The sequence below is a fragment of the Seriola aureovittata genome, chromosome 2 (genome assembly GCF_021018895.1).
Source record: "Seriola aureovittata isolate HTS-2021-v1 ecotype China chromosome 2, ASM2101889v1, whole genome shotgun sequence".
NCBI classification, from domain to species: domain Eukaryota; kingdom Metazoa; phylum Chordata; class Actinopteri; order Carangiformes; family Carangidae; genus Seriola; species Seriola aureovittata.
In genome coordinates, this window is record NC_079365.1 from 9,495,120 (window position 1) to 9,517,170 (window position 22,051).

A 22,051-nucleotide genomic window follows, 5' to 3' on the forward strand; every position below is an offset into this window, starting at 1 on the left:
CTGTTACTCAAGTTTGTGAGTATTAAAATGGTGTTTTCTAGTCCTCATTGGGACTCCGTATTCCTTAATGCTTTGTTTTAATCCAGACCCCACAGGATACCCAGAAAAACTGAAACTAAGCCTGTCTTTACTGTTGCAAAATAAATCCTGGTTGCCAGATCAACATTTCATTTGGCCAGTATGTTGTGCATCAGGCAGTTTCATCTCTGAGTTCTGATCTTAATGGCAGCCATATATATCTGAACAATGTCTTTATCCAGTAAAAGGATACCTTGGGTATTTAAGTGAATGCAATTTCTGAAAGAAAAAATTTCAAATTCCAATTGTTAGCTAGATGGCCTCTGATTGATATTTCTGTGTAGGAGATTATTTAGTTTTAAGTTCTGTGACTTAAAGAGCCATCTCGACCTGTTGTATTAGCATAAACTAGCACAAAAGTAGGCAGTTGTGACTGTTTTGCTCTGAAATACAGAATGAGTGGTAACAGCCAACAATAAAGTATTATTCACTTCACTGCACATGGCCTGTCTGCCTTGTTGAAAGTTTTTAATTGAGAGTGAAATAGGACAAAGGTATCTACAGTGTCAGATTCTTGCCAGCGCTATGTAAAGGTAGACATTCAAGATAAACTTTGGAATACAGCCAGTGACTATGCATTCTGCAAAGTTTATGAAGGATGGGAGCAAATCTGCCTGGTCAGATGTTTTTGTGAAAATATCCTCACTCACCCTTTTGAGGGTATATTTTTTTCCAAAAGCTCCTGTTTGATCCAGCTTGTTTAATGCTGTTTGTATCAAGATAGTCCTTTAGGAAGATAAACACAAAATGCACTTATTACGTTTGTTATTTATCTCAAGTTACTGCATCTAACATGGTTTTCTGCATTAGAGTACAGTGTATTTGAACCATACACTAGTGTTTCCCTTTTGGAAAAGGTTTGATGTAGCAATAAGTTATTATGCTCCTACTTTAAATGTAATGATCACAGTGTGAGTTTGATATTGAATAACCGGCTACTCTTAGCCAAGTCTTGTATTCCTGCATGTAAATGGAGGAAAATTAAACATTGTTTTCTATATTCAGAAGGGACTTTGTGGACCGTGACGGGTTAGTTTAGTTTATGTATTTGCACGTGTAACAAAAGCAAAAAATTTCAGGATTAAAAAGAAATGAAAATATGCACTGTCTTTAATACATAAATAAAACTTTCTGGAGACCTCCTTTTTAAAAATTTAACTCTGTGCTCTTTTTTAACCTTTGATCTTAATGATACAATTAATAGTTATATATTTAAATATGTTCGTTTGTTTACCTGATATGTATTTATTGTTTTTCTATACCTTGAAATTTGTTTAATTCCGTTATTTTAATACAAAATAAAAGACAAAAACTACAACTGTCGTTTACAAGTGCGTCATTAAAAAGCGACTCTGACAGGGAGTGCCTTGTAATCACTAGTTAGCACTTAGCTTTTAGCTTCTAACACAAGTTAATGGTAACATCAACACAATGCTTAACGATAGCGAGCTGGCAACATTGCGGAATAGATTTAAGAGAGATGCCGAGCTTCTTATGCAAACAACGACATCGGGTGACGAAGATGAAAAGAGTAAGCTTCAGAAACATTATGCTAGCTAACGTTATTAGCCAACTTTAACCGGTGGTAACTTTGTGACAGTGGTAACGTTACATAGCTCTGGTTTGGACGTTAACGTTCTTACTGTACGTGATACTGGCATAGTGTCAAATTAATTCAGCTTGTTGGCTGACCTGTGCAGCCAAGTAGCTAACTTCTATGGTTAAATTTGTTGAATGGTCACTTTGTAGTCAACATAGTCTTTAAACAACTTGACGTTTTCCTTTCACTACTGGATGCTCGACCCTTAAAAATATATGATAAAGATACAGTCAGTTGGCAGTTTGTTTGGAACTCTTGGCTAAAACGAATGCAATGTAATACAGCAGCCCTGCAGTAAACCGTACCTAATACCTGACAGTTGACTGATTGTCATTGATTTTGACTGCAACATGTTTAGTCTAAGGGGGTTTGTAGGCAGCTTGTACAGTGGACAATTGTCCAACTTTCAGGCTTCCACTGGCAGATATCCAGCAATTCTTGATTGTTTTGACTGTGAGCAAATGCTGTGTCAGCTCAGAAACATAGTACAGTGAAACGTTACTCCTATGCTGTCACCAGTCCAAGGGTCATCTCTTTGCCAGTGTAAACTGATGACTGTAATACAAGCAACAGACCAAACAGTTGTCCAGTGGTTATCTCTTTCATATAAATGGCTGCGTATATTCCAGTTTACATACCGTCAGTGGTCTTTCTGGCAAGGTGACTTGCTATAAGTCACTAGACACTAGACATAACTTTTGACCAAAGATGTAAACCAACTATTTGTCAGAGGCATGGAGTTCATTGTGAACTCTTCACAGAGTAGACCAGCATGCTGAAGCACTTCAGCAGCCAACAACAGGCTCTGATATGTTTAATCAACCAGTAAATTATAGAGATTAATGGCTTTCTGAGAAGTAAGATTATCTCAAAGAAAACTATCAGTTACACCTCAAGATGCTTAAACCTGAAAGGTGGGGATTTAGCACATTCTGTTAAGGCAAGACAAATCTCATATTTTGTAGTAAATTATATGCCATACTGTAACTCTTTCTGTGCCTCTTAGTATTTAATTTACTTTCAGTTATGCAGTGTGTTAGTGTTGAATACTACCACTAATGTGCTATATGTCTGATGTATTTAATGGTAAAATATTTTAAGACTAGTCAAACTAATCTGTATTTAGATCTCTACTTTTAAAGTCCACATTCAGTGAATCATGCTCTCAAAGCGGATGCTTGGATTGAAATTCCTGCTCTAAGAATTTTAGACATAGTTGTTTCTTTTCTATTACCTTTCAGGTCAGGAGGAAAAAGATGCCAAACCTCTCCCTCGCATTAACAGACACTCCATTTTCTGGATCCTGGCATCCGTAGGTGTGACCTACTATGTGGATTTCTTCCACAATATCATGGAGAATGATGATATCAAAAGGTGACTGAGTTATGAGGAAGACACACAAATTTCCCTGCAGATCTCATTCACACACTGTCTATTCCATACATTATAAAATGAGTCAATCAAGTGTACCAGGTAGTCGGTAGTGTTATGTGCGGTTAAGCAGGTAAAACATTAGATAAGATAATTATTCCACTGTGACTTATGTTAGGTTTCCAGTAATGACACACTAGCTGTTTTTATTTTCTATAAATGATCTATACACAAAATAAGCTCAGTTCTAGGAAAGCCTCTGTTGTTATTGAAGGTGGTTGCTCATAGAAAACATCAAATATAAAAAATGTTTTCTTTTCTTTTTCAGTGGTACCACTGGTAAATGATAAAGATGACTGGCAAACTTTTGTGCTATTGTTAAAAAGACCGGTCTTTTGTATTTGAATAGCTTCAATAAATCTTTACAGACTGTGTCAAATTTGACCTCTTTTAACCCCTGTTTTTCCAGTTGGTGGTTCAATGTGGGCCTGGTACTCCTTGGGATCTGCCTGTCTCTGGCCATGTTTTGCATTGTATACCTGGAGTGGTTCAAAGGCATCCAGCACTATGACCAAGAGTACCCTGCCATTCCTCCCCTCACCACTGCAGCCTTTATTGCTGCATCATGCAGGTAAAACAAGTTGTAATGCTTTCAATTTCATAATAACAGACTATAGGACATTGTTGTAGAAAGCAAAGATTGTAGAACAGCTTTGGATTTATGTTGTAACAACACCTGACATTTTGTGCCTCTCCTTTTTAAATGTGCTTAATTTAACAGTTTTAAACTATTTGAGCACATCATTAGAGGAGAGACAATATATTGACAGTGGTATATGCCTCAAAAATCTAATATCCCTCTGCCTTTTAGCTGTCATGTTGAAACACAAAGGGGCACTCCCCAAACTGTTACCACAAAGCTGGAAGCACACTATTGTCTAAAATGTCATTCTATGCTGTAACTTAAAGATTTCTCTTGAATTGAACTAAGGGGCCTAGCCCAGACCACGAAAAAAGAGACCTAGACCACAGATACAAAAAAGTATGTGGGGTGGGGTGTGGTGTGTTTGCCAGCCTGTTAAACAGGCTCTAGTTTGCCTTTTAGCTCTGGGCCTTTGGCTTTCTATAAGCTTTTATGTCAGTGACTTTACTTCAGCTCTCTGCTGTTTCCCTCTGGACAGATTGCTGGAATTTGCTGGGGGTGATTCTCAGTTGGTTCTCCAATACTAGCAACCTGCTCCATAATCATTAGTCAACGATTAAGTGTAAATATCATAAATATTTCTTAATGGTGTTAAATGGTCCTCACATACCCCTTGTACACTCAACAAAGGTGTTTTCACTTAGTTTGTTTCATTAGATGTCTTCTCAGGACTGTGTGGACGTGTTCATATATGTCCCACTTTCCTGTCTAAAGAGCAATAATAATTTTTAAAAAAGCTGTGTGGTTATGTAATATATTTAAACTCATGTTAGGAGTGGTCTTGGTGAGATTGGTTGCACTAGATTGCAACATGCTTTATTATGTTCATCTGAAGCATAAAGAACTAACCAGTCAGTGACAGTTTGTTGAACTGATCTGTAGAACCAGCAAAGCTTTAAAATCTCAGATATTATTTACACAAGTGCAAATCCATCTACCATGTCTCTGTATACCAGCAAAAATCAGGACAAGGTAAGTAATTTTTAAATAGATCTGCATGTCTTCGCGACACCAAGGGCTTTTACCAGCTGCACCTCTTCATTTCGTAAATATGGGATTGTTTGTGGTTGATGAGCAGTTGAGAAGGGAAATAACCATGACTGTTAATGGCTTAATTAATCAAGTATGAATTGAAATTGCCCCATTAGGTTGTTCATCAACATGTTATTCCTGGCTAATACTACTTATTTGATCCATGACATCTCGAGTCTCAATGGTTATATTAATTGATGGGCCATTAAGCTTTCTTTGTCCTGTGATCAGCTAATCTACCTTGTTTAAATGGTGAGTTCATTTTCATGTGAATTTGTGTCATTCACATGGTTGATTGGAGTCAGTGATTAGAAGAAAGTGAGAAGCTTTAAAATGCAAAAAAACAACCTGTTGGAGTGGAGTAAGTTTGTGCATGTTGAAGCTTGTTTTTGTATGTTGCTGTTGGTTCTTGTGAGTGTTTTTGTGTTAGCACTAGTCAATAAAGATTTACTGCCATTTAATAGCTTGCCACAGTCTTCTATGTAAGTGTCCCTGGCCTTCTGGGAATCCTTTACTTCCAGTTTCTTATCAAGTGGACACATTATAAGCTATGGATCACTGATGAATTATGTCTTAAATTTTACATTGTAGGAGGCATCTGTCTGCAGTAGTTTATAATCAAACACTTTCTTTTTCTCATTAAATTCAACTTTTGTGCATGTTTGTAATTGATATTTATCCTTCTCTTGCAGCTTTAATATAGCACTATGGCCAGTGTGGTCCTTCTTCACTCCACTCATCCTCTTCACACAGTTCATGGGTGTAGTCATGTTCATCTCTTTGCTTGGATGAATGTGACAGGTGAGGATGAGACTTTTAATTTCCACATTTTGAATGGTCAACATTGTATTTGGCAATGTTGAACAAATATGTGGAGTGAAATTAAAGGTTGCATAATCACCTGGATCTCAACTTTACATAAGCTTTTCTTTTGTTTTGCAGCTCCAGAATGACACCTTGTTAATCGCAATGTTGAGTTGTTTTTATACTTTTTCCCTCTATTGCTTACGGCATTGACACATTAACACACATTTCTCTACAGAATCAAACACACAGTACATGAAACTTACCTGTAATGACAATTTTGAGAATAGGCCTTTTTCACAGCAGACATGTTGACTTGTCCTGGTAGAGAAAGCACAGGTGTCTGTAATAACATTAACAATGGCTATGTTCTGCTCAGGTTTACCAGTGAGTCATGACAGTGAGTGAGCATGTACAGTACTGGGACCCTAAAACTGAAGCCGCCAAATGAAATTCAGACATTATTAATTCCATTATGTACACCTTGCTTTTCCTGCTGTGACATGTCAGTGTCTGTGAAATTTTCCTATTGTGCTAAAGTGTGTGTGTATATATGTTCCACTATTTATAACTGTCAATAAAACCAACAAAGTTTTGAACATTTTTATTTTTATTAAGCAGTTTGTGGAAGTATGTAAAGATGTCTGCTTATATCCTGTAAATATATGTTTTTGTCTTTAATAAATTTTTATAACTAATTTCAATGACTGTGTATAATTGTTGCTATTAACTGACAAAGCGCAACAGTGAACAAAACCAACATTTACGACAGTGCAAGATGCAAAGTTGGAAAATGTGATTGCTAAAACTCTGCTAAATCCAGTACTGAGGCCCAACTTGATTAAAGGCTTATCTGTGACTAGGAAGACATTTCAAATTAGATTTTAATCTGCTATACTGGCCTGTTACACATATTATTAACTCTGCATTTAAGATAACTATAGTAAGACTCAGTTACCAGTTATACACCTATCAAATCTAATCCAATCCAATCCAATAGCCCTGTGTGAATCTTACAATGCACTTTTGACACTGTCAGAGATTTTGATGCAGGTTCATTTTTGAAGCGATTGTTACCAGCCATACTGAGCAAATTCCTTTGCTCAATATAATTACCTGAGCTTTGCAGACTCCATTTATTGGATTTCACAGGCCTGTTATTAAGGAAGACTTTTATTTGTTAAATCTTCAGTACACAGAATACAGAAATATGTATGTATATACATCATATAAACATACTCCATCACAAGTTAAAGTCTTCCATTTAAAATTGTACTTAAGTCAAAGTCCACATTTATAAAGAAAATTAAGTATCAAAAGTAATCATGCAGAATGGCACCTGGCATAGTCTTGTGTTTTATGCCATTGGATTATTATCAGTGATGCAATAAATATGCAGAATTTTAATCTTGTAGCTGATCAAAGTAGTGCATGGCTCTATTATCTATAATATTGTTTTATGAGATGATTATATAAAATCTTCAAAGCAACTATATTTGTTAATTCAAATTATTGGAGTAAATTGTAGAATTGTTTCCCTCTGAAATTTATTGAACTTATTTGATCTTCAGCTTTTAAAAACCTTTGTTTTTAAAAAATGACATTAAAGCTTTTTCGGTGAGTCAGACTGTTAATGATTTGTCATCAGTCTCTATTCAGCATCAGTGATGCCCCTGCTGTGCAAATATCAGTGAGCAAATAAGAGGCTTCCAAATTCAATCAAAAAAGTTCTTAATCAGGCGGCCATTAAAGGTCCCTGATAACAAATAGATTTAAGACTACTCTGTCTTTGTCGCGCTGACTCTCGGTGATCAAGAAATCAATACTGGGAGGCAGATGGCGTTAGGTTGAGCCATTTAGCAGCATAAATTGATCATGTCTACAACCCTCGTGATGCTGTCGTGTGCCTTTGCTAAAAACATTCCAGCCAATGAGAGATAAAAGGTTAGCAAAATTAAAAAAAAAAAAAATTGAAAGGTTATCTGCGTCCTCCCCAAATTACGATTAACCAAATCCAATACTCATCTAATGCGCACGCCAATTTACAACGCCACGTCTGCGCGCGCGGGGCTCGCTCGCTCGCGGTTTTGTTGTTTTCCTCCACGCGCTACTGGGGGAAAATAAGCACAATTGATGTTTGGATTATAATAACGTGTTAAATGGCAGACCTGAATCCTACAAGTGTTTGGCAGTGTGTTTGAAACGACCAACAACTGTAAAACTGTCCCTCAAAGCACGGATGCGCTCGCGGAAGACAGGCGCTTGTGTGTGTGTGTGTGTGTGTGTGTGTGTGTGTGTGTGTGTGTGTGTGTGTGTGTGTGTGTGTGTGTACTGGCGCTGTATTATTCCTCGTGCATGACTGTCACCGCTGTGAGTTCATGCTGTAAATTGCCTGCAACACGGTTACCTTAAGTAAAACCTCATAAATTGTCGAGCAAGTAAGATGATGAAAATGTTTATTGTTGCTTCGTTTTAAAATAACTTTACCTCACGTGTTGTAGGTTTGTTTGGTCAAAACTAAAATGAGTGAGAAGTTATATTTTGTAAATTGTCAGGGCTCCTGTTATTCACATTAAGTTAAATGAGTTACTATTTTTTATTATTATTATTATTATTATTATTACTTGTGCGCACTGACTAAGTATCCCTAACATTTGCTCCAATGGTTGTCAAGTTTTTTTTTTTTTAAATGCATTTTTTGAGTACAAACTGTTTGACAAGGCTGACTAAAGAGTCCTGAGGGACTCCCAAAGCAAAATAGGAACTATTGTGAATTATTGTATCAGTTTGCCTAGTTGTTTTTTACATTTTAATTACACTTTTTTCTGAAATGAGCCATAAATGTCCTTAAAGGAAATCTGATTAAATGATTAAAGGGTCCTTAATAGCCTACCACCACCCTATAAATTCGTATCACACCAATCACCTATGAATCTGTGTCAGCAGACTTTCTGTTGTCATGCTGATTGCGTGCATCCGTCCCAGGCTATTTAAATTGAACCAGAGGTTACATGGTCATATCCAGGAGAGCTCTGTGCTGAATGGTATGAAAGTTCTCTAGACATCCACTCACAAAAAGCTATTGTGAATTTGACCACTGAAATCTGATTCTTCTTTTTTTTTCCAACCTCAAAGCAAACAACCATATCTCCACTACCAGTGGACATATTAGTTTGAGGAGGTGGCACTTGGATTTGAAGCGCATTAAGTCGGGACAGGTCACTTTTCTCCAGCCTGTAAAAATCGCAGGTTCGTGAAATGCCATCTTCATTTTCATGTCATCTATGCTGTAACATCCGATAGGCAGCCTGAGAGGATTTCAGCAGACTTGGAAAGACTGGCTGGCAGCTCCCTGAAGAGGTGGTTTTTGGCGAAGCTCGTTTTTTCATGTTATTGTGGATAATTCCGTGCTTAGTGTTTTTGCTTTTTTTAGGCAGTGAATGGTTGGCACAGCGAGCCCAGTGGTTTCTCTGAAACATATGGGGGTTTGAAGAGGACGGGGGTCTGGGATCACCAAAGACTGAAACGCAATCTCCCATTTTGAGTGACTCAGCGAGCCTGTTACACGACCAGATATTTCAGTTTCAGGGTTTCAAGATGACAATGGCATCTATCAAGTCCATCCTCGGCGAGGCTGGACATTGAGACTATGCGTGGTCACTGAGCCGAACCTTGAAGATTGAATGAGCATGTTTGGCACGGTACCTATCCGTCTGAATCCCCACCTCGTAGCAACAGGTTACGCACCTGGCTTCCCTAAAGTGCACTTATAGCGCGCGACTTTGACTTTACTCTCCTCTCGGTACTGCGAATTTCATACATGTCTCCCACCATGGTAGAACACAGCGGGCTGGATATCATGTGTCTGAACAAGTACTGTCACAGTTCCTCCTCGTCGTCCAGCTCCGAGCACGACAAGAAGGTTTTTACCAAATTAAAACTCAATCTCTCCGGGGACTACCCGAGGAAGAACGCAGAGATCCTCAGCGGACAGTACGGGACCAATCTGCTGCTGATCGGGGCTGCGCTGATGCTGGCCATAGCGCACCATGACTCCTTGGTCAAGGAAGTGCACCTGCTGTCCTTTATCACCTGCCTCATGATCCTCCAGCTGATCTGGATGATGTGGTACATCCTGGTGCGGGACAGACAGAAGAACACGCGGACCGAGAAAGATGTCCACGCCACCACATGCTGGATAAGAGGTGAGTTTGTAAGATTAAGTGCAAGATTACATCAGTTAATTCGTAACGGCTAATTAATTTTATTCTTGTCAATGTGTTTGGAGATTATAGTGGTGTACTTCAGTCTGCATGTGATCATCCAAAATCCTTGCTAGATCCAAGTGTTTGTGGATTTACAAATGAAACAATGCTTAAAAAATCTCCATATAAGCAGCGTAAACTTTGTTTTATTGAAGCATATTAATCATTTATTATTATTTTTTGTCATCAGTGCTAATAATAACTTGATCTTTCCGTCTGTTTTCTCGGTAGGTGGTTTGACTCTCCTTGCACTCCTTTCACTGATTATGGACGCTTTCCGAATCGGGTATTATGTTGGCTATCAGTCTTGTGTGTCGGCTGTGCTCGGGGTATATCCTGTCATCCATGCAACTCACACCATAGCGCAGGCAAGTTTACAACCCCACTTTAATTTCAATAAAGTGATAATCTTTCAGCAGTGTTAGACACTGTGTCTTTTTTTCTGTGCACAACTTAACCAGGTAGGTCTTTGAATAATGTGCTCTTTGTTGTTGAGAGTACAGAGTTGCTGCAACAATATAATCCTATCATTGTCCATGTTATGTGAGTGTAACATGGGAAATCCTTCTGTTAAAGGGACTTAAATACTTCTTAATTTGATCTTGCTGTTTACAAAATGTGTTTTAAGAAGCTATATTTAGGGTAATGTTTTGTCTTGCCTTTTATATTAACATTTTGTGTTGTGTTTTTGGTTTTTAGGTGCATTTCCTTTGGTTTCACATCAAGGATGTCATCAAAAGCTTTGAAACATTTGAGAGGTATGTGAAATATGTGATATTATAATTTAACCACACTTTAGTTGTTGTCATGTTAATTTCACTACACCCAGAGTTTAAATCCTAAAATACAAATATCAGAGTCATGAAGGGTCTAAACAGTGACTAAAAAATTTACAAAATATGAGAACTGTATCATAACACTGTCACATGCTGATAGATGATGGGTCATCAATCTTGTTTTCAACTGTTTGTCTCCTCAGATTCGGTGTAATCCATGCAGTCTTTACCAACCTCCTCCTGTGGTGCAACGGTGTGATGTCAGAGGCCGAGCACTTCTTGAACAATCATATGAGAAGACTCTCTGCCCTGGGCTACGGAAACCTCACCATAGGTAAGGGCCAAGGGGTCGATTGCTGGCTTGTACCTAGAAGAAAGGTACAATAGTCCACTTGAGATCTCACTTCAGTGGATGAAAGAAAGGGGAAGGAGAGGAGGATTTGTGAGGGGAAGGGAGGTTATGCCAGCAGGCCCAGAGAGTCTTGTTTGTGTCGAACGTCTCTCTATTAGGTTTCAGGGGACACATAGTGTTACTAGTGCTGAGGCCCCCTCCTCAGCCTTTTCCCCACACTTCAGCCACCACCACCCTCCTTGGCAACCCCCCGCTTGACCTCAGACGGCTTTGTCCCCAGGCTTCTTACTCCCAAGGGTGCTGCAATTACAGTAACTGATACATCTAAGCCGAGGGTTGGGGGGTTCGGCTGCTCCTCCTCATATCCGGCTGACTGTGAGGCTGGCTGCACCCTGACTGTTGTTCCTGTTTTAATTAAAGCGTGCAGGACCGTAGTAGTGGCCTTTGGGGGGTGAGGGGTTGGAGGGGTTGAGAGGGGGCACATGGCAGGGTTTTGTTGAGATAATCTCTAGAGGGCGACAGCATTACTATCATATGTTGGGGTGGGCTTTACAAGGAGTGAGTAAGTATAAAAAGTGTATTGTCATCAACGTCTAAGATGCTCAGGCCTTCAGCTAATGACTTTGATGACTAATTGACTTTGATTTCAAATTCAAATCAGTAGAATATGGCATGATACAAATGTTAAAGTTACACTGCACTAAAAATACTGGTCTTTGTAGTTGTTTCAAATTCAAGTTTCATCACAAATCTAAAAACATTCAAAACTAGAATGGCACTCAGTAGAATGCATGTCTTTTGTTCTCAAGTACAGATTTTCTTTTTTATTGTCTTTAATAGTTATGCAAGCCACCTGTATCTTTTTATTACCTGTTGTGTGAAATGATGATGTCATCAGTGTCATTTCTGGTGCTACTGATGTAAAGAAAAAAAATCAGAATTATTCAAGTAGAGAAAAGACAAATCACTTTTTGGTTGAACTAGTCACAACTAGTGGATACAGTATGCATTAAGAAGGGGTTACAAGGAGACACTGCTTTGTAATAAGCCAAAAATGTGTATCTAAGTTAGCTTTCAGAACAGATTGTGTGTGACTATTTTGTATTTCTGATATCTCACACACATCTGTTTGTATGTGTTTTGCAGTGCACTCAGAGCCTCTTTGTAACTGCACCACCAGCACTTGCTCCATGTTCACCAGCAGCCTCTACTATCTCTATCCCTTCAACATCGAGTACCACATCTTTGTCTCTGCCATGCTCTTCGTCATGTGGAAGAACATAGGACGGACCATTGACCTTTCTTCGAACCAGAAAAGGCTGGCTACCAAAACACAGGGCCTGTCTGTGGGCCCTCTTCTGGGTCTACTTGCCCTGGCCAGCACTATTGGGATCCTGGTGGTCTACATCACCCATGTGGAGTCCCTTCAAACACGTCAGTCAGCCATTTCCATGTTCTACATTTATGGCATTGTCATGCTGGTGTTCATGTGCTTTGCCGGTGCCTCAGGTCTACTAATATACCGAGCAGACCACATACCACTGGACACCTCCAAGAACCCGTCAAGACAGCTGGACACGGAGCTGCTGTTTGGATCCTCTACCGGCTCCTGGCTTATGTCCTGGTGCAGCATAGTGGCTGTGTTAAGTTCCAACAGCAGCCCTCCTTACCTCTGGACAAACTTCATCTACTCTCTGCTTATTGTGTTGGAGAAGTACATGCAGAACCTCTTCATCACAGAATCTCTTTACCGCCAGCAAGTGGATGGAGAAAGGGAGGACCCAGAATTACCATCTGCTCCAGAAATCTTCTCAGTGAATTCCTCTTTAGCCCCACCGTACAACGGCATCATCAACCGAGCCTATGAGACTCCAGAAAGGCCCTGTGTCACCATGGAGAACGAACAGGAAGAGAGCGGTCAGGTGTACAGGTGTCCGAGGAAACCATCAGAGGTGCCACTCCCTGTGGGAAACAAAGTGATGGAGCCTCCAAATATAAAAAGTAAAATCCTGAAGAACATTGCTGTCTTCCTGATAATGTGCAACATTTCGGTGAGTATGTCAATTTAATTAAATTAAATGAGACTCAATCTATGTTGTTGTGTTAACAATCTAAATTGTAGCAACCAACCATTTCAAATGCTTTCAAATGTCCATTTAATGTTCATGTAATTTTTTATCAGGAGACAATAACAATGGATACAATAACCATATGTAATGTGAGAGGTGTCTAATAGTGACAAAGCCACAGAGAATTATCACCTGACTCTTTGGTTCCCCTCAGGTTTATGCACCGTTTTAGTCCCTTTCCGCTCATTGTTTTGATTTTGTGGCACGCAACTGAACTTTTTTGGTTGAGTCGCATCATTCTCATCAATCTATTTTCCAGACTCAGCCAGAAGCTATTTCTTTAGGGAAAACCTCAGACAAACTGGCTGTACACTACCTGCCCAGCACTAAACCACAGACAATCAAAGTTAATTACTAGCTGGCGAACATAGTGAACCAATTAGGAGCTAAAGACCCAGATATTTGACTCAAGAATTAATGAAGATCAAAACAGAGGTAAGAGGGGACTAAACTGGATGCTAATGTTGCTCTGCCACTGCTGGGTGCTAACAAACATGTTAGCTAACAGCTTTATAAAGTGATGATATGTTAATCTGGTGTTTATGGCTTGTCAGGTTTCTCCCAAGTGCCTGAGAAATCAGTGAATACAGGTTTAATTAATTTAATTTCTATCTTTCTTTCAGCTATGGATCCTTCCCGCTTTTGGCTGCCGGCCACAGTACGACAACGGGTTGGAACAGGAGACATTTGGCTTCAGCATATGGACAACGGTTCTCAATTTTGCCATTCCCTTGAACCTTTTCTACCGCATGCACTCAGTTGCCTCCCTCTTTGAGGTGTTCCGCCGGGTCTGACACAATAGCAGATGACTGACAATGCCAGATAACATGCACAAGAACACTTGTCACCACCAGCTCCCAGAAATAGTCTCATAGCGCAGGTCAACCGTTCAGGAGGCAGTCTGGGTCACTCTCCAGCAGACTTGACAGCAAGCCGTGGAGACAAACAAAATGTAGATCCTTCAGTGTGGGGATTACAGAGGAAACAAACCTATTAGCCTGCGTTCCTTGAAGAATTACCTTGTATACACAAGGACCTTGATGAACAAAACAGAACCTTTGGTTTCAAGAATTTAAAAAGAGCCCTCTGTACTTTTTATTTTATAATCACATTTCAGTAGGATGTTCTCACTGGTGCCTCATGCAAAATGTATATGATGTATCTGATACACACATTTTGTACCGTTTTATATTGGTTACTGCTGGTATAGACTAGAACTCTCTTGATTTTCATATCTGAAAATACAAGTCAAGCCACTGAAACACTTGTTAGTCTCATATAATCTAATAAGGTAATAGTACTGTATCTCACAAAGCCACGCGTGTATTGTACCACTTGACCCACATTTTATCTGCATTTGAAATGTGCATACTATGTATGGATAAGGTTCTCATTTACTTTACTTAGTAGTTAAAATTGTTTAATGGATGTTGTGCAAGAGCTACAAGGATAGTGACAATCTTAGAATAGCACTAAATTTTGAGTAATCTTTATGAGTTGGATGATAGTTCTCAGAAGTCATTTAAGGTTCATCAGTGTCCTCTTGCTTCCTGATTCTCAGTTTTGTTCAACTAAATGGAGAGTTATGATAAAATTATGTTACTGGGTACCACTGTTTTTGATTTACTACTACTTAGACTCTGGAATATTGAGAAGTACAAGGTCAGATAGAAAATTTACTTTTTTCCATTCTATAAACTGATAACATGTTGAAGTTATGTATGCTATATGTTATGAAAAGGCACATCACAGTAGTTCCAGGATTACACCGACACGCAACATGCTGGCATGATCACAACTGCTACACCAGACCAGAGATCGTATGTTTACACACGAAGAATCAGCAGTAAAAACCAACCCAGTCTGTGACATCACTTTTTTCTTCTTGATATAAAGCACAGATATAGCTACTATATAGATGTACTGTACAATTTTATGTCGAATCAATTTGTAATTTTAGTCAGACGTCCAGCAAGTTCTCAACCTGGTGCTATCTGCTGTATGTAATCTCACTATGTGCCAAGTTGTGGTTAAATCCTTGTTTTTTAGGTGCAAACTGTAATATAACTGTTTATCCTCTGTAAATACTGCCATGCTGATCAAAATCATTCAGAAACTGTGATACAATTTTGCGAAATTCCAATTTAATGGTGCTCATATGAAATGATGTGTACAATAGTGATGAATGTAATGTATATCTTTTGCCTATTGAAATAAAGAATAGTTTTCTTTTTCATAAACAAGATCTGTCACATCTTATATTGTCTCCCCTTATGTTGTGTGCTTTTTTTTTTTTTTTTTTTTTAACTCTGTGGTGTTCCTAGCTGTTTCTGAACTAAATACAGGCTGCAAGTGTGGTAGACCTTTGTTCCACATGATGGCGCCACATATTTAGGTTTCTCTGGGGTTTTGTTTTTAGAGTTTGACAGGAGGTTTGAAAGTCTCCTGTGCTACAGCTTGGGCCGAATATTTTTTATTTTATTTCTTTTTACTAAGAATTAATTATAATAAAACACCAAGAAGCTGTTAAATTAAAAGAAACACAAAAGTATACAAAATAATATCATCAATTCAAAAACAGAACTGTGCCTTTGTAGTTGTCGTGTTAAATGCAACAACAATATTCCACATAACGGCAGTAGTCAGTACCTCCAGTGGTCAGACAAACACGTCCATAAGCGTCATACTTTTGATCTAAGCATATTAATTTATTACCCATGATAACATAACATCTTATGCAAAGAAGCAAACGTTGTGTCGGACACAGGTTGGCTCCTGACATGACACCCACAGATTATAGGTTAGCCTACTCCAGAGAATTTGGCATCGGGCGTCAGGAGATTATTTTGACGTAATGTCAGAACAATTTGACAGGCACGCAGACACATCCAAAAATATCCGTGACGTTTCAAAGCCGGAAACGGCGCTGCTGCTGCTGCTGCTGCTGCTGTTGTTGCACAGACACACGACGACGCACACCGCGCGCGGAGCTCCTGGCTCAACATGCCCGCTGAGAGTGTGAATGTGACTCACCTGTTCAGACAACTCTGAGAGGTGGGCGAGCTCTGACCTCCAGTCGGCGGTCGTCAGAGGGCAAATAACCACCAATGTTCAGTGAGACCCTGAAAAAGATTAGAGAAGACCCAGTTTTCATTATGGCCACGCAACAAAATTATACTGTAAATTGCACTAGAGTCCTATAGTTGAGCTGGGGGAGTGTGACGGATTGTGGTGCAAGTAATAAAAGTATGAAATTCGTGCTCAGTCATGCTTGAAGGCAGTAAAATAGCATTATGATCCTATGTTTTTGAGATTAGATAGATAGATAGATAGATAGATAGATAGATAGATAGATAGATAGATAGATAGATAGATAGATAGATAGATAATGCATGCAGTATGCTCCGGGCTGTCTGCTGTTTCAGCACCATGGACAGCTCTAGGCTGCATGTGAGGGTCATTTCCATTGACAATTACAATACCTCCACTTGATTATATGCCTATATGTGAACTGGCTGGTTGTGTCTGCAACCTGAATACAATACATTAATTATATTTTAAATACAGGAAGTGGCTGTTGATAAATGTTTTTCATATAGTCCACATACAATTTAATCCTGCACATCATATTGTCACTGCAGTATTGTGTGATGCGCACCAGAGGATAGACAATCCACAATTGGAAGAAAGCTCTGAATTGGAGTTTTTAATTACGCTATTTGGAGTTTCCACCAACAAAAAAATCTTCAAAAATGTTCAGGGCTTCCTCACACCCCTATCCTCCAACAGTGCACTGTTGTGCGTAACACAACGCATAAAGGAGGCGTGAGGGAGTATGCGCCCAGCCCTGGGTAGGTTAGTGCGTGTTATGCTGTAGGGACTCCCTCCTCACCCACACCGCGCTCAGGATATCTTGGACTGAGAGATTCACAGACGTTGCCAGGTCAGACTACCGGACCGGCCAGGCTGCAACATGCGCTCGCCACTGCCTGCTGCGTTTCAGCCCCTCAGCGCACCTGGTACATCGCTCGGCTCTGTTTTAAAGCGCTCGCTTCTCTCCTCCCGTCTGTTTTGCACTTCACATCAGGCTGGGTACCGAGCGGGTCAATGGGGACTATGCAGTGAGTGGCTGATAACTGCGCCCGTCCCCGCGCACGGAGCAATGGACTGCAGTTTTACTTGAACAGCCACATGGAGAACCCAGCCAAGTATCTCTCATCGGTGCAGGGGATTGACTCTGTGCCGGCACCCCTTGGAGAGATCATGTGGAACAGCACCGAAACAGAGGCAACAAGCGGCGGGAGGAAGGATATGGTGGTGCGCACAGTGACGGGCTGTCTGCTGTCCCTGCTCATCCTATGGACCCTCCTGGGGAACATCCTAGTTTGCTCCGCGGTGCTGCGCTTTCGGCACCTGCGGACCAAAGTCACCAACATTTTCATCGTCTCCCTAGCTTTATCGGATTTATTCGTGGCCATCTTGGTGATGCCATGGAAAGCTGTAGCAGAGGTGGCGGGGTATTGGCCGTTTGGCACTTTCTGTAACGTCTGGGTCGCTTTTGACATTATGTGCTCCACTGCATCCATTCTCAACCTCTGCATCATCAGCGTGGATAGATACTGGGCCATCTCGAGCCCCTTCCGCTACGAGAGGAAAATGACCCAGCGAGTTGCCTTTGTTATGATAAGCATCACTTGGACGTTGTCTGTGCTCATTTCATTCATACCGGTCCAGCTAAACTGGCACAAAGCCAGCGGAGATGACATTGCTGGGGCGCACAACTCTTCCGCAAGTCGACAGATGGAGGAAAACTGCGACTCCAGCCTGAGCAGAGAGTATGCTATATCCTCCTCTTTGATAAGTTTCTATATACCCGTGGCAATTATGATTGTGACTTACACCCGCATATACCGGATTGCACAAATACAAATTAGAAGAATCGCCTCCCTGGAGAGAGCGGCAGAGCACGCGCAAAGCTGCAGGACCAACAGAATAGAGTGCCAACACCACAACACCTTGAAAACGTCGATCAAACGGGAAACCAAAGTGTTCAAAACTCTGTCGGTGATAATGGGTGTCTTTGTGTGTTGCTGGTTACCTTTCTTCATCCTAAACTGCATGGTCCCGTTCTGCGACAGGCCCGCCACAGACCGGGACGCGGGTCTACCGTGCGTCAGCGAGACGACGTTCGACGTCTTCGTGTGGTTCGGCTGGACCAACTCCTCCCTAAACCCCATTATTTACGCCTTCAACGCCGAGTTCAGGAAGGCCTTCGCCAGCCTCCTTGGCTGTCGCTATTTCTGCTCCAACACACCGGTGGAAACTGTTAACATCAGCAACGAGCTGGTCTCATATAACCAAGATACCCTCATCCACAAGGAAATCGCGAACGCCTACGTCAACATGATCCCCAACGTGGTTGAATGTATTGAGCACGAAGAGACTTTTGACAGGATTTCACAGTTCTCTCACAACAATGAAAACGCCACCGATTCGGTTTGTGACTTGGATGACTGCGAGGCAGATATCAGCCTTGACAGGATGTCACCATTCACACCCAATGGATTACACTGACTCCAACTTTGTGTCTCCCCGTGCGTAATTGGATGTATTGATAATAATGTCATCGTTCATTCAGCCCCATTCCCCCAGACGCTCCTCTCCACAGGGAGCCCACAGGTCGGGGTCCTCTGATCTACTGAGCAGCGCCCCTTGCCTGGTGAGGGATCTAGTGACTTGCTCATGGACACTTCAGCAGGGGGCGTGTCTCTGTAGCAACCAGCCCACCCTGCCTCAGCTTTTTTGTCATATATGAGATGTGATGTTGTTGTCCTGTTCTGAAAAAAAAGGTGATGTGTAGGTGTTTATTTACATGACAAGTGAAGTCTGTGATCATTTGTTCAAAGGTTCAGTGTTGTTGAAGCTGTTGTTTACTGGAAGGCTTTACTCAGAGCATCCATGTCTCATGTCCATCCACTTAAGGGGGAACAAGTTTGTAAAGACTCTCTGAGGATTCATGAAGGAAACATTTGCTGCTCAATAACCTCATGTGTATCCAGTGCCCGCCTTTCCACTGAGTCTGACACCTGAGGGCAGCCTTACAGACAGTGCAATCAAGATGGTTCTACTCAAATGCAGTCATTTCAGCGCCTTATAGCTTATTCAAAGAAAAGTTTTGAGACTAGAAAGGAATGTGACGTTTGGAGCTTAAGTTACATGATGCCAAATGCAGTATTAAATAAAGTGTTTACCCACTGTACTCACCCCAGTGACTCCTCCAGCACACCTGCTCTGCACCACATGGACTATTAAGCAGTTTGACCCAGGCTCAGATGGCCGGAGGCTTTGATGGAGCAAACCATGGTGTAAAAAAGCACAAAATCTAATGTTATTAACACATTAAAGTGAGCCTCTTCATACTGGCATCACTAATCCAAATCAAATAATTTTGACTAGAATCAGCAGAGTCATTTTAAGGCTCAAATCGGTTGCTCTTTTCTGTGATTGTTCATTTCTTGTTGAGGCCAAAACTACAGAATGGTTCTGCTTTATCAACCACAGTCAACAAAAAAAAAAAAAAGAAAAGAATAAAGACTGTGCTAAATGACCAAAGATTTCAAGGAGCTCATCAATAACTCCAACACAATAAGGCTGCAGCGTTTTGTCAACCAGGGGAATCATTGCTACTGAAAGCCTACACACGTGAGGCCACTGGGCCAACACAACTGGATGTCATACATCACCTCTCCCACATCTCTCTTATCTTTGTACTGTACAGATGACCTGATCTGAATGTATACTACTGTCCTTCAAACAGTGAAGTGTGTCATCATTTGTCTAATAAAATGCTGTCATGCAGAGAGGAACAGAGCGCTCTGGTATCTTCCTGAAGGTGACGTCATAGGTCTCACAAATGAACAAACCTGTCAGGGTTGGAGGATTTTCACCTTTATTTTCCTTTTCATTTCACCCGCACTCAGCAGTGAGTTTGCTCTCATGCATGTCCACCTCTGACTCGCTCTTCTTAAAGATTCATTTTTTGGGGGCATTTTGCCGTCTTTGGACAGACTGACAGCAGAGAGTGACAGGAAATATTGGAAAAGAGAGCGAGGGATGACATGCAACAGTGGTCCCCAGCGGACTCAAACTGGGGACTCTGCGGTTACGTGGTGTGCATCTTATAGGCTGATGCTCCTCGGGGACACATCGGAAGTCAGACCTGGGTTCCAGAGGTTCAGACAGCTGATATATTTCCTCTGGCAGAGGCAGAGAGGTTTGTTGTACATGCATGTAAAGTAATAAAAAGAAGAGCAAACATGGAGGCAAATACACCCTGAAGAAGCTGCTCTGCCCTTCACCACAGTGTCTATTCTTTTATGACCATTATTTAATCAGTATTATTATTACTTCATATAGCCATCCGCTTACACCAGTACCTAGAGCAAACACAATACCTCAGTAACAACACTTTGTTGAACTGCCAATGGCATCTGTCAATTCAGCCTTTTCTGCCAAAAAACAACCCAAAACGCACTGAGTGCAAATCCCCTGTGTTGCTCTCCTTTACAGGTCTTGGCACATGTGAGTTAACAGACAAAACGTGCAGCTTTTCACACGTGAATAAATGAATAAATATCTAAATAAGTAAACAAATCTCAACTGATGTGATCCAACCACAGGTTGTAACCGTACCACTTGCCTAAAATTAACTTTAATTCTTGATGCAGGCTACTTCCCCCTCAGGCTGAAATAGTTTTTACTTTTAAGAGGTCATCTCACCAAAATGAGTGAAATGTCTTATTTAAGCCAATATGAGAAGGGGTCAGGATAAATAATTCACCTCGTGCCAGAGAGAAAAGAAATGCATATTGCAGCACTATAGACAAAATAAAGATAAAAAGTCTGTCCCAATTATTTCAGACGCCACAAGCATCTACATTATATCTGCATACCATGAGGAAGCCATTTACCCGAATATGTTCATGTACAGCGTGAAAAACAAGATAATTAATCTTCAACAATATAGCTCAATTAGTATTTCCTAAAACTTTCTCTGAAGCCAAGTTTTCGTGTTAAACCATTAAATACCTGATGTTCTGTTTACTGTCATTTATCTGACACACACAGGCAGTGGTGGAAGAAGTAGCGCCTTTAATGAAAAGTACATATACAACAATGTAAAAAAATATTCCTGTACAAGTAGAAGTCCTGCATTCGACTACGACTTAATTAAAAGTACAGAAGAATCATCGGCAAAATGTTCTTAAACTATCAAAGTCGAAGTGCATTAGTGTATAAGCATCAATACTGTTGTGGTGTTTTACTGTGGATCCATCAAATGTAAAAAGTAAAAAGTAAAAAGTATGATATTTGCCTCTGAGATGTCATGCAGTAGAAGTACTGTATAAACTGGGGTGAAATGGAAATGGTAATATAATATTATATATAGCTGACAGTTCAGTATGGGGGGGTAAAAAGTGAAATGTAGTGGAGTAGAAGTTTAAAGTGGCATGAAACGGAAATATTCACGTAAAGTACAACTACCTCAAAAATTGCACACTATTTGAGTAAATGTGTTAAGTTACTTCCCACCATCAGTTTATGAACACAAAGAATCCTGTACAGTTTTTACAGAAAGCAGTTCAAACCATATTTGACACTATTAAATTTATATTTAAAATGCTGAAAATATGTATGAAACCTTACTTATCACATAACTCAGACTTTACAGTTGGGCAAGGGAATATATTCTAGACATGTAGCTGGCTTTAACATATTCTTCCAAAAATTAAGAAAATCTGTTATTTTCCCTCGTCAGAGGTGAAAGTCGCACAGCTGCCGAGGAAATTAGATTAAATGACATCAAGACGAAAGCCTGTTAACTGAGGCTCTGAGGCTGTGCTTCCGTGTCGTTCACCTCCCACCTCCGCCCTGCTGCTGA

General features: G+C 40.4%; 3 protein-coding genes across 3 annotated transcripts; all 3 read left to right on the top strand.

The window, feature by feature from the left end:
• The first annotated feature begins 1,424 nt into the window (after nt 1-1,424).
• Nucleotides 1,425-6,292, top strand: tmem128 (transmembrane protein 128). Its single transcript, XM_056365137.1, has 5 exons — nt 1,425-1,609; nt 2,920-3,052; nt 3,519-3,680; nt 5,477-5,585; nt 5,727-6,292. Exons 1-4 carry the CDS (start codon nt 1,510-1,512, stop codon nt 5,574-5,576), a joined length of 495 nt encoding a protein of 164 aa, XP_056221112.1. The 5' UTR covers nt 1,425-1,509; the 3' UTR covers nt 5,577-5,585; nt 5,727-6,292.
• A 496-nt stretch (nt 6,293-6,788) lies between these two features.
• On the top strand, nt 6,789-15,347 carry otop1 (otopetrin 1). Its single transcript, XM_056387919.1, has 6 exons — nt 6,789-9,793; nt 10,085-10,221; nt 10,553-10,611; nt 10,833-10,963; nt 12,128-13,032; nt 13,734-15,347. The coding sequence occupies exons 1-6, from the start codon at nt 9,409-9,411 to the stop codon at nt 13,902-13,904; spliced, it is 1,788 nt and encodes a 595-aa protein (XP_056243894.1). The 5' UTR covers nt 6,789-9,408; the 3' UTR covers nt 13,905-15,347.
• A 1,645-nt stretch (nt 15,348-16,992) lies between these two features.
• drd5a (dopamine receptor D5a) lies at nt 16,993-19,365 on the top strand. The gene has a single exon (XM_056387390.1). It carries the CDS (start codon nt 17,302-17,304, stop codon nt 18,682-18,684), a length of 1,383 nt encoding a protein of 460 aa, XP_056243365.1. The 5' UTR covers nt 16,993-17,301; the 3' UTR covers nt 18,685-19,365.
• Nucleotides 19,366-22,051: the final 2,686 nt, after the last annotated feature.